The 13,540-nt window shown below is 29.3% G+C and overlaps 1 protein-coding gene across 1 annotated transcript; it reads left to right on the top strand.

Annotated features, from left to right (window-relative positions):
* Positions 1-4,278: 4,278 nt before the first annotated feature.
* LOC143348776 (calaxin-like) lies at positions 4,279-12,447 on the top strand. Its single transcript, XM_076779371.1, has 4 exons — positions 4,279-4,559; positions 7,517-7,631; positions 9,271-9,524; positions 12,204-12,447. Exons 1-4 carry the CDS (start codon positions 4,279-4,281, stop codon positions 12,445-12,447), a joined length of 894 nt encoding a protein of 297 aa, XP_076635486.1.
* The last annotated feature ends 1,093 nt before the right edge of the window (positions 12,448-13,540 follow it).

Below are 13,540 nucleotides of genomic sequence, written 5' to 3'. Positions count from 1 at the left end.
TTTCTTCGACTTATTCGCCCCCAATATGTTTTATTCCTTAAACTAATCAGTGAATAATTTGTTTATTTGTTTTTCATCGCTTTTTAAGACTAGAAAATTCCATTTTAGGTGCTTTGAGAATGTGAGTCTCTCTTTCTTGCTTTCGAAATAGGTGAAATACGATTTGTGTTGACAATTTTGGGTCTCATAACATGAAATATACAGTTTTTTATTATTTTTGTTGTTTTTTGATATTTCTTTCGTTTTCTGAGTGTGAAAACAGCTGTATTTCGAGGGATAAGTGTATTAGAATGATGAAAATCGTGGGAATCCTTGTTCTAGTTTGAGTTTATCGACGCAGAAGATCGAGAAGTTAAATATTGCGCCATAAAGGATGAAATTCTCTTGGAAAATTGTTTCTACGCTTGTTTGGGAAGTTTGATCGATTCCATAACCGTTGGCGACGAGAAAGGAACCATCACGTTTGCTTCAGGTTACGGGTGAGTTTATTGTTAATTCGGGAATAATCGTAAAATTGAAATAGCTTAGGTGGAATGTAGAATAATAAATAAAAACAAGACTGTTTTGATGTTTGTTTTGGTTGTTTTTAATTGCAAAACGAGCTCAAAATCGCTAGAAAGTGACAATGGTAGACGATTTAAGAAGATTCATAGATTATAGGTAGATTCATTGAGGATTTTAGAGGCCAAAATAAAACCAAAATCAAGAATATCAATTTTTTAATTTGAGGCTTCGTTTGAAAATTATAAAAAAATTTCTAATCGTTCTGGAAAAAATATTTTTAGTTGCAGGGGGTGATTGCAATCACTTTTGGTCATTAGAGATACCCCCGAAATTCTGCGCGTTTTCGAGAAAAAAATTCCTGAATGGAAATATAATGTCTGATTATGAATTAATGATTCCCCTCAAGTTTCATGTGTTTCGAATCGTTCTGAAAAAAATATTGTTAGTTGCAGGGGTTGATTACAATTATTTTTGGTCATTAGACATACCCCTGAAATTCTACTCAATTTCGAGAAAAAAATTCTAGAAAGTGTGAAATTTTTCGACGGGGGGGAAAAAAAATTTGAAATCGTTTTGGAAAAATTATTTTCGCTTGCAGGGGTTGATTATAATCACTTTTGGTCATTAGACATACCCCCGAAATCCTGCCCAATTTCGAGAAAAAAATTCCTGAATGGAAATATAATGTCTGATCATGAATTAATGATTCCCCTAATGTTTCACGTGTTTCAAATCGATCTGAAAAAAATATATTCTGTTAGAAGGGGTGATTACAATCACTTTTGGTCATTAGACATATCCCCGAAATCCTGCCCAATTTCGAGAAAAAAATTCCTAAATGAAAATATAATGTCTGATCATGACTGAAAGAATCCCCTAATGTTTCACGTGTTTCAAATCGATCTGAAAAAAATATTTTCTGTTAGAGGGGGTGATGACAATCATTTTTGGTCATTACACATACCCCCGAAATCCTGCCCAATTTCGAGAAAAAAATTCCTAAATGAAAATATAATGTCTGATCATGAATGAATGATTCCCCTAATGTTTCACGTGTTTCAAATCGATCTGAAAAAAATATTTTCTGTTAGAGGGGGTGATGACAATCATTTTTGGTCATTAGACATACCCCCGAAATCCCCCCCAATTTCGAGAAAAAAATTCCTTAAATACGCAAAAATAATGAAAACATAAAAACGAATATTTTTTCGTCGGATTTTTTAGTAATGGAAGGATTAAAATTCGTTTAACGTGAAAAAAATTGTGTTGAAAAGCTCGAAAAATAAAAATTTAGGTCCAAAGGGGATGAATGACAATTTTCTAAAATCGAAACTAATTTCAAATTTTGTAAATGATCCAGTAATACGCCTAACGTCGCTCAATTTGCATTTATTGTCCAATTCAATTCAGTATTCATCGATCGAATCGCGTGAAGGGTAGGTAATTCAACAAGGGATGGAGAGATCGGTTCAAAAACGATGTATCGTTTCGTGCTATTGATCAATCGATCCGTAACCATAGCTTCTATCGTCTTAACGCGATCAATCTCTCTTATGGTCTCGTTTGCTATAATTAGAATGAAATGGAAGCGTCTTGGAAGCGAAGGGGATTCATTCATTCATGATCAGACGTTATAATTTCAGTAATTAATTTTTTTCTCGAAATGGGGTAGGATTTCAGGGATATTTGTAATGACCAAAAATGATTGCAATCAACCCCCACAGATAATAGTATTTTTTTCAAAACGATTTGAAATTTTTTTTTCCCCCCCGTAGAAAAATTTCACATCTTCTAGAATTTTTTTCTCGAAAATGGCTAGGATTTCGGGGGTATGTCTAATGACCAAAAATGATTGCAATTAACCCCTGCAGGTAACAGTATTTTTTTCAGAACGATTTGAAACACTTGAAACTTCAGGGGATTCATTCATTCATAATCAGACGTTATATTTTCATTTAGGAATTTTTTTCTCGAAAATGGGTAGGATTTCGAGGATATTTGTAATGACCAAAAATGATTGCAATCAACCCCCACAGATAACAGTATTTTTTCAAAACGATTTGGAATTTTTTTTTCCCCCCCCCGTAGAAAAATTTCACATCTTCTAGAATTTTTTTCTCGAAAATGGTTAGGATTTCGGGGGTATGTGTATCCACCAAAAATGATTGCAATCAACCCCCACAGATAACAGTATTTTTTCCAAAACGATATTCAAATTTTTTTTTTTCCTTCAAAAAATTTCGCATTTTCTCGAATTTTTTTCTCGAAAATGATTAGGATTTCGAGGGTATGTCTATTCACCAAAAATGATTGCAATTAACCCCTGCAGCTAACAGTATTTTTTCCAGAACGATTCGAAACACATGAAACTTCAGGGGAATCATTCATTCATAATCAGACATCATATCTTCAGTAATGAATTTTTTTCTCGAAATGGGGTAGGATTTCAGGGATATTTGTAATGACCAAAAGCAATTATAATCGACCTCTGCAAATAAAAATAATTTTTCCAAAACGATATTCAAATTTTTCTTTTTCCTTCAAAAAATTTCGCATCTTCTAGAATTTTTTTCTCGAAAATGGTTAGGATTTCGAGGGTATGTCTACTCACCAAAAATGATTGCAATTGCCCCCTGCAGCTAACAGTATTTTTCCCAGAACGATTCGAAACACATGAAACTTCAGGGGAATCATTCATTCATAATCAGACATCATATCTTCAGTAATGAATTTTTTTCTCGAAATGCGGTAGGATTTCAGGGATATTTGTAATGACCAAAAGCAATTATAATCGACCTCTGCAAATGAAAATAATTTTTCCAAAACGATATTCAAATTTTTTTTTTCCCTTCAAAAAATTTCGCATCTTCTAGAATTTTTTTCTCAAAATTGGTTAGCATTTCGAGGGTATGTCTATCCACCAAAAATGATTGCAATTGCCCCCTGCAGCTAACAGTATTTTTTCCAGAACGATTCGAAACACATGAAACTTCAGGGGAATCATTCATTCATAATCAGACATCATATCTTCAGTAATGAATTTTTTTCTCGAAATGGGGTAGGATTTCAGGGATATTTGTAATGACCAAAAGCAATTATAATCGACCTCTGCAAATGAAAATAATTTTTCCAAAACGATATTCAAATTTTTTTTTTCCCTTCAAAAAATTTCGCATCTTCTAGAATTTTTTTCTCAAAATTGGTTAGCATTTCGAGGGTATGTCTATCCACCAAAAATGATTGCAATTAACCCCTGCAGCTAACAGTATTTTTTTCAGAACGATTCGAAACACATGAAACTTCAGGGGAATCATTCATTCATAATCAGACATCATATCTTCAGTAATGAATTTTTTTCTCGAAAGGGGGTAGGATTTCAGGGATATTTGTAATGACCAAAAGTGATTGCAATCAACCCCCACAGATAACAGTATTTTTTCCAAAACGATATTCAAATTTTTTTTTTTCCTTCAAAAAATTTCGCATCTTCTAGAATTTTTTTCTCGAAATTGGCTAGGATTTCGAGGGTATGTCTATCCACCAAAAATGATTGCAATTAACCCCTGCAGGTAACAGTATTTTTTTCAGAACGATTTGAAACACATGAAATTTGAGGGGATTCATTCATTCATAATCAGACATCATATCTTCAGTAATGAATTTTTTTCTCGAAATGGGGTAGGATTTCGGAGGTATGTCTAATGACCAAAAACGATTGTAATCGACCCCTGCAAATGGTAGTAATTTTTTTAGGACGATTTACTCGTGGAGGAGATGTCTGGAGAGCTTCGAATGGATCGCGGAAGCGCGGTGGGCGTCGGCGCTGAAGATGGGGGCGGGCTGAGCCTTCGTGGAGGCACCACCCTGATGAAGAGCGTGTCTATATTCCTGATGAGTGGCCGCAAAGCCTCTGTGAACCCCAAGAGACTCACTTCCGACAGCCCAAAGCCCCGAAAAAGGCATCGCAAGAGGATGCCTGACGCTGGGACTGCCAGGAATTCCACGCATACAATCAGGCTCATAGAGTCCCTGAAGAAGAAGACTAGGTTCTCCTGGCAAGTATCCATCACACAATTTCTACCATTCTCGTTGGAAACTATTCACCCAGGAAATAAACACTTGGAACAGTAATAACAATTCTAATGGCGCTAGAATGATATTCTTTAAATTTTGCAAGCTTCGTAACCTGACTTTAATAACTAAAGCTGACCCCAGATAATATAGACCATAAAGCAGAGATGAAACTCGTTTATTTTGTTTGTCGATGAAATTTTTGTATTTTTAAAATTGTTAAAGATTTCTAATGCTAAGTGTACTTGCAAGGGACCATCCCGAGAATCTCCGATTTTGATGAAACTTCGCGGTTATGTAGTTCTCGTAAATCTATTAGACACGTGTTTTTTTGTGGCTGCTAATATTCACTCTAAGGGGTTGAAATCAGCCCCCAAAGTTGGGGTTCGAAACATGCTTTGTTGGATATCTCGGGAACTATCGGAGATAGGGGTGTGCTTCAAAGGGATGAAATTTGTGTTTTTAAACGGAGAATTTGATGGTGTAAAGAGATTTGCGAAAGTTTTGTTTGTTTAAACAATATGGTGAAAAATAGCACATTTTTTTGTTTTTCTCGGCGGATATTTGCGATTTTTTTTTCTTCGTTTGGACAGAGAAACTACACATCCATGTGCAGAATAGGGATAAATTGGAATTTTGATTTTTTTACAATGAAGAAAGATTTTATATTTGCAATTTTTTTTGTATCTCGTATTGTACGAAGTATCAGATCGCATACAGGGTGTTCGACAAACATGGGGGAAATTTTAATGGGAGATTCTAGAGGCCAAAATAAGACGAAAATGAAGAATAGCAATTTGTTGATGGAGGCTTCGTTAAAAAGTTATTAACAATTAAATTCAAAAATTTTTCAAATCGTTCTAAAAAAATTATTTTTGATTGCAGGGGCCAATTATAATAATTTTTGGTCAATAGGCATACCCCCGAAATCCTAACCATTTTCGAGAAAAAAATTCCTAAATGAAAATATAATTTCAGTACCCCAGAAATTTCATTCGAATCTTTAAAAAATCATAACTTCTGAACGGATTGGACGATTTTAACGTTCAAAAAGCCAAACAACGCGTATTTTAATGGAGAATATATAGAAATTCTAAAAATATTAGAAAAGTTGATGCTTGACACCGTAAAATGCGAAAAACTCCCAAAAAAATGGTCCAATTTTCAAACGACCATAACTCCTATAATAGTGAATATATTTCATTGAAACTTTTTTCTGAGGTAGAACCCATAAGTATCTGCAAAAAAGTATTAAACAATTTTTCTGTAGGGCGTCAAATAAAATTATCAAAAATGAAAAACTAATTTTAAAGAAGAACTTAAAGGGGATGGACTGTAAATTTTTCAACGAAAAAAAAATTTTCCAAATCATTCCAAAAAAATTATTAACTGTTGCAGGGGCTAATTACAATCATTTTTGGTTATTAAACATAGCCTCGAAATCCTAACCATTTTTGAGAAAAAAATTCCAGAAGATGTGAAATTTTTCAACAAAATTAAAAAATTTTAAATCGTTCTAAAAAAATTATTTTTGATTGCAGGGATCAATTATAATAATTTTTGGTCAATAGATATACCCCTGAAATCCTAACCATTTTCGAGAAAAAAATTCCTAAATGAAAATATAATTTCAGTACCCCAGAAATTTCATTCGAATCTTTAAAAAATCATAACTTCTGAACGGATTGGACGATTTTAACGTTCGAAAAGCCAAACAACGCGTATTTTAATGGAGAATATATAGAAATTCTAAAAATATTAGAAAAGTTGATGCTTGACACCGTAAAATGCGAAAAACCCCCAAAAAAATGGTCCAACTTTCAAACAGCCATAACTTCTACACTAGTGAATATATTTGAATGAAACTTTTTTCTAAAGTAGAGTTTATAGGCACCTACAAAAAAGTATTAGACAATTTTTCTGTAGGGCGTCAAATAAAATTATCAAAAATGAAAAACTAATTTTAAAGAAGAACTTAAAGGGGATGGACTGTAAATTTTTCAACGAAAAAAAAAATTTCCAAATCATTCCAAAAAAATTATTAACTGTTGCAGGGGCTAATTACAATAATTTTCGGTGAATAGACATACCCCCGAAATCTTACCCACATTCGAGAAAAAAATTCATTATTGGCGGAACTCTAAAAATATAAAATCTTTCTTCATTGTGAAAAAATCAAAATTCCAATTTATCCCTATTCTGTACATAGATATGTAGTTCCTCTGTCCAAACGAAGAAAAAAAAATCACAAATATCCGCCGAGAAAAACAAAAAAATGTGCTATTTTTCAACATATTGTTTAAACAAACAAAACTTTTGCAAATCTCCTTACACCATCAAATTCTCCGTTTAAAAACACAAATTTCATCCCTTTGAAGCACACCCCTATCTCCGATAGTTCCCGAGATATCCAACAAAGCATGTTTCGAACCCCAACTTTGGGGGCTGATTTCAACCCCTTAGAGTGAATATTAGCAGCCACAAAAAAACACGTGTCTAATAGATTTACGAGAACTACATAACCGCGAAGTTTCATCAAAATCGGAGATTCTCGGGATGGTCCCTTGCAAGTACACTTAGCATTAGAAATCTTTAACAATTTTAAAAATACAAAAATTTCATCGACAAACAAAATAAACGAGTTTCATCTCTGCTTTATGGTCTATATTATCTGGGGTCAGCTTTAGTTATTAAAGTCAGGTTACGAAGCTTGCAAAATTTAAAGAATATCATTCCGGCGCCATTTTGAGATCCTTAGAATTAAATTAGCTAAAAAATTATTTACCTATGTAAAGTACATGATTTTAGAATGTTTTATTATTGTGTATTTTCTGAGATAAATATCTAATCTTGTTTACTAGGATTAGATGAGTGATTTATATATTTTTGTATGAATTTGGTGCCTTTGTTTTATTTTTAAACAGTGTTTAATTATCCTCAGGTTCGAGTTGGATAGTCTGTGCAAGCAGTACAAGAATTTGACCAGTTTTGGCCAGCAACAAGTATTGCAACCGTTCATTATGGGCAGAAGACAGCAATCGAACCGAACTATAGAGGTAGTGACACTGCAAACCACAGTTCGCGTGCAGCTGCCATTTTGTATTCAGTTGGAAACACGCTTCCAACCCTGTTGATGCCCTTAAAATCACCACACATTATTTAAACAAACATTTCTGAACCTTCAACACTCTAGAATACAGTTAAAATATTTATTAATATATTTTGTTTACAATTTTTATTAAATTGATTATTCTAACACTCCTTTGAAGAGGCTAGAATGCAATTAAAATGTCTATAAATATATTTTGTTTGCAATTTTTATTAAATTGATTATTTTTTATTGCTTGAAGAGGCTAGAATGCAATTAAAATATTTATAAATATATTTTGTGTACAATTTTTATTCAATTGATTATTTTTTATTGCTTGAAGAGGCTAGAATGCAATTAAAATATTTATAAATATATTTTGTGTACAATTTTTATTAAATTGATTATTTTTTATTGCTTGAAGAGGCTAGAATGCAATTAAAATATTTATAAATATATTTTGTTTGCAATTTTTATTAAATTGATTATTTTTTATTGCTTGAAGAGGCTAGAATGCAATTAAAATATTTATAAATATATTTTGCGTACAATTTTTATTAAATTGATTATTTTTTATTGCTTGAAGAGTCTAGAATGCAGTTAAAATATTTATAAATATATTTTGTGTACAATTTTTATTAAATTGATTATTTTTTATTGCTTGAAGAGGCTAGAATGCAATTAAAATATTTATAAATATATTTTGTGTACAATTTTTATTAAATTGATTATTTTTTATTGCTTGAAGAGGCTAGAATGCAATTAAAATATTTATAAATATATTTTGTGTACAATTTTTATTAAATTGATTATTTTTTATTGCTTGAAGAGGCTAGAATGCAATTAAAATATTTATAAATATATTTTGTGTACAATTTTTATTAAATTGATTATTTTTTATTGCTTGAAGAGGCTGGAATGCAATTAAAATATTTATAAATATATTTTGTGTACAATTTTTATTAAATTGATTATTTTTTATTGCTTGAAGAGGCTAGAATGCAATTAAAATATTTATAAATATATTTTGTGTACAATTTTTATTAAATTGATTATTTTTTATTGCTTGAAGAGGCTAGAATGCAATTAAAATGTCTATAAATATATTTTGTGTACAATTTTTATTAAATTGATTATTTTTTATTGCTTGAAGAGACTAGAATGCAATTAAAAGATTGATAAATATATTTTGTGTACAATTTTTATTAAATTGATTATTTTTTATTGCTTGAAGAGGCTAGAATGCAATTAAAATATTTATAAATATATTTTGTGTACAATTTTTATTAAATTGATTATTTTTTATTGCTTGAAGAGGCTAGAATGCAATTAAAATATTTATAAATATATTTTGTGTACAATTTTTATTAAATTGATTATTTTTTATTGCTTGAAGAGGCTAGAATGCAATTAAAATATTTATAAATATATTTTGTTTGCAATTTTTATTAAATTGATTATTTTTTATTGCTTGAAGAGGCTAAAATGCAATTAAAATGTCGATAAATGTATTTTGTGTACAATTTTTATTAAATTGATAATTTTTTATGGTTTGAAATAGTTGTAATGGAGGATTTTATTTGTTGATTGATTTGGAATTTTTCCAGGGTATAGACAGATCGATTTTTCGAGATTTTCTGCACAATAAGTTCAAAGTGATCACTGAGGACGCGTTGGTGGAGCGTGTTTTTTGTTGCTGGGATCGAGAAAATGAGGGGATCATCAGGCTAGACACGTGGATCATGGGCCTGGATCTGTATCTTCGAGGCAGCCTGCGTGAGAAGATCGAATTTTGCTTTAAAGTTTACGATCTTAACAACGATGGATTCATTACGAAGGATGAGATCTTTCAATTGTTCAAGTAAAGGTTTTCGAGTGGCCATTGTTGAGTTTATTGATGATAGATTTATGGGAGCCATTTATTTAAGGGTTTTGTATTTAAAATTGTGGATTTTTTTGATATTTGAAATTGCAGAGAGAGTGAATATTTAATTTCATATTTAAAATTGAGGATTTTTTTGATATTTAATTTCATATTTAAAATTGCAAAGAGAGTGAATATTTAATTTCATATTTAAAATTGAGGATTTTTGTCATATTTAATTTCATATTTAAAATTGTAGATTTTTTTGATATTTAATTTCATATTTAAAATTGCAGATTTTTGTCATATTTAATTTCATATTTAAAATTGCAAAGAGAGTGAATATTTAATTTCATATTTAAAATTGCAAAGAGAGTGAATATTTAATTTCATATTTAAAATTGCAGATTTTTCTGATATTTAATTTCATATTTAAAATTGTAGATTTTTGTCATATTTAATTTTATATTTAAAATTGTAGATTTTTGTCATATTTAATTTCATATTTAAAATTGTAGATTTTTTTGATATTTAATTTCATATTTAAAATTGTAGATTTTTTTGATATTTAATTTCATATTTAAAATTGTAGATTTTTATCAATTTAATTTCATATTTAAAATTGCAGGCTTTTCTCATATTTAATTTCATATTTAAAATTGCAGATTTTTTTGATATTTAATTTCATATTTAAAATTGCAGATTTTTTTGATATTTAATTTCATATTTAATATTGCAGAGTGAATATTGTTTTTTAACAACTTCAAACAGCCATAACTCCTACAATAGTGAATATATTTAAATGAAACTTTTTTCTGAAATAGAGCTTATGGGTGCCTACAAAAAAGTATTAGACAATTTTTCTGTAGGGTGTCAAACAAAATTATTAAAAATAAAAAACGAATTTTTAAGAAAAATCGACAGAGGTTAGGTGCTTTGATAAAAAAAATTTCAAATCGTTTTGAAAAAATTATTTTTAGCTAGGGGGCTCAATTGCAATTATTTTTGGTCATTAGACATACCCTCAAAATCCTACCCATTTTCGAGAAAAAAATTCAGGAAAGTGGATGAATTTTTCGACGAAAATAAAAAATTTCAAATTATACTAAAAAAATTATAAGTAGTTGCAGAGGGCTATTACAATCATTTTTTGTCATTAGACATATCCTCGAAATCCTACGCATTTTCGAGAAAAAAATTCGAAAATGTGTGAAATTTTTTGAAAAAATTAAAAAATTTCAAATCGTTCTGAAAAAAATACTGTTATCTTTGGGATTCAATTATAATCATTTTTTGTGAATAGACATACCCCCGAAATCCTTCGCATTTTCGAGAAAAAAATTGTTTACTGAAAATTTAATGTGAGATTAAAAATGGTTCCCTGAAATTTCATTTGAATCTTTAAAATACCATAACTTTTGATTGGATTGGACGATTTTAATGTTCGAAAAGCCAAACGCTGCGTATTTTACTATAGAATTTGTAGAAATTCTAAAAATATTAGAAAAGTTGCTTCTTGACTCCGTAAAATGCAAAAAACCCCATAAAAGTGGTTCAATTTTCAAACAGCCATAATTTCTACAATAGTGAACATATTTCAATGAAACTTTTTTCTAAAGTAGAGCTCATAGGTACCTACAAAAAAGTATTAGACAATTTTTCGGTAGAGTGTCAAACAAAATTACTAAAAATCAAAAACTAGTTTTTAAGAAGAACTTAAAGGGGATGGACTGTCTAAAAAAAAAAATTTCAATTTTTCTAAAAAAATTATTTCTAGATTCTGGGGTCAAATACAATCATTTTTGGTCATTACACATACCCCCAAAATCCTACCCCCTTTCGAGAAAAAAATTCATATCTTCTACAATAACAAGATACTCAAAAATGCACTCGATTCAATTAATCTAACTAAAAACACAGAAATTTTGAAAAAGAATCAAAAATTCTAGCTTTAATAAAATCTAATAAATTAACATTATTTATAATCTAATAAATTATATCAAATGAGACACTATATAAGCTCTAGAAAGTTCAAAAATTCATCAACAAAACCGAAAACAGTACCAAAATGGCGTCACAAAAATTCAAGAATTTTTAAACAGCAATTAAATTAATAAAATGCTTTATAATAAATACTTAATATACCTAATAAATTAACATTATTAATAATTCAATAAATTATATCAAATGAAACACTATATGTTCAATAATTCATCAACAAAACCGAAAACAGTACCAAAATGGCGTCACAAAAGTTCAAGAATGTTTAAACAGTCTTTAAATTAATAAAATATTTTATTAATAAATACTTAATATACCTAATAAATTAACATTATTTATAATCTAATAAATTATATCAAATGAAACAGTATATGTTCAATAATTCATCAACAAAACCGAAAACAGTACCAAAATGGCGTTAGAAAAATTCAAGAATGTTTAAACAGTCTTTAAATTAATAAAATATTTTATTAATAAATACTTAATATACCTAATAAATTGAAATTATTTATAATCTAACAAATTATATCAAATGAGACACCATATAAGCTCTGGAAAGTTCAAAAATTCATCAACAAAACCGAAAACAGTCTCAGAATGGCGTCACAAAAATTCAAGAATTTTTAACCCTCTTTAAATTAATAAAATGTTTTATTAATAAAATGTTTTTTGCAGGAATTGTTTGATAAAACAACCTGGCGAAGAAGATCCAGACGAAGCAGTCAGAGATCTATCAGAATTGACTTTGAAGAAAATGGACGTCGATCGCGATGGGAAAATTTCCTTCCAAGACTACAAAATGGCCGTCATGGAGGAGCCTCTTCTGCTCGAAGCTTTCGGGCAATGCTTGGCTACTGACGAAGACTGCGCCTCCATTTTAACCACGTTGCAAAAACAGACTCAAAGTAATCGAAATTAAAAACTGCAAAATGTTAATTTATATAATAATAATAATAATAGTAAATTAAATTGCAATTGCAATGAATTAAACTCCACAGAATTCTTTCGACAAACCTAACCAAACTTTACGAAATAAAACTAATAAATTTTAGGCGATAAAAAGTAAACAAATAATTAAAAACAAAGCAATTGTAATTAATTAAACTCCACAGAATTCTTTCGACAAACCTAACCAAACTTTACGAAATAAAACTGATAAATTTTACAGAAAGTAAACAAATGATGAAAAACAATTGTGATTAATTAAATTCCACAGAATTCTTTCGACAAACCTAACCAAACTTTACGAAATAAAACTAATAAATTTTGGGTGATAAAAAGTAAACAAATAATTAAAAACAATTGCAATTTATTAAACTCCACAGAATTCTTTCGACAAACCTAACCAAACTTTACGAAATAAAACTGATAAATTTTAGGTGATAAAAAGTAAACAAATAATTAAAAACAAAGCAATTGTAATTAATTAAACTCCACAGAATTCTTTCGACAAACCTAACCAAACTTTACGAAATAAAACTGATAAATTTTACAGAAAGTAAACAAATGATTAAAAACAATTGTAATTAATTAAACTCCACAGAATTCTTTCGACAAACCTAACCAAACTTTACGAAATAAAACTGATAAATTTTAGGTGATAAAAAGTAAACAAATAATTAAAAACAAAGCAATTGTAACTAATTAAACTCCACAGAATTCTTTCGACAAACCTAACCAAACTTTACGAAATAAAACTGATAAATTTTACAGAAAGTAAACGAATGATTAAAAACAATTGCAATTTATTAAACTCCACAGAATTCTTTCGACAAACCTAACCAAACTTTACGAAATAAAACTGATAAATTTTGGGTGATAAAAAGTAAACAAATGATTAAAAACAAAGCAATTGTAATTAATTAAACTCCACAGAATTCTTTCGACAAACCTAACCAAACTTTACGAAATAAAACTGATAAATTTTACAGAAAGTAAACAAATGATTAAAAACAATTGCAATTTATTAAACTCCACAGAATTCTTTCGACAAACCTAACCAAACTTTACGA

Source organism: Colletes latitarsis, chromosome 12 (assembly GCF_051014445.1).
Source record: "Colletes latitarsis isolate SP2378_abdomen chromosome 12, iyColLati1, whole genome shotgun sequence".
In the NCBI taxonomy this organism is placed as follows: domain Eukaryota; kingdom Metazoa; phylum Arthropoda; class Insecta; order Hymenoptera; family Colletidae; genus Colletes; species Colletes latitarsis.
Note: the sequence above shows the minus strand (reverse complement) of the source record. Positions and strands in the feature narration are given on the sequence as shown.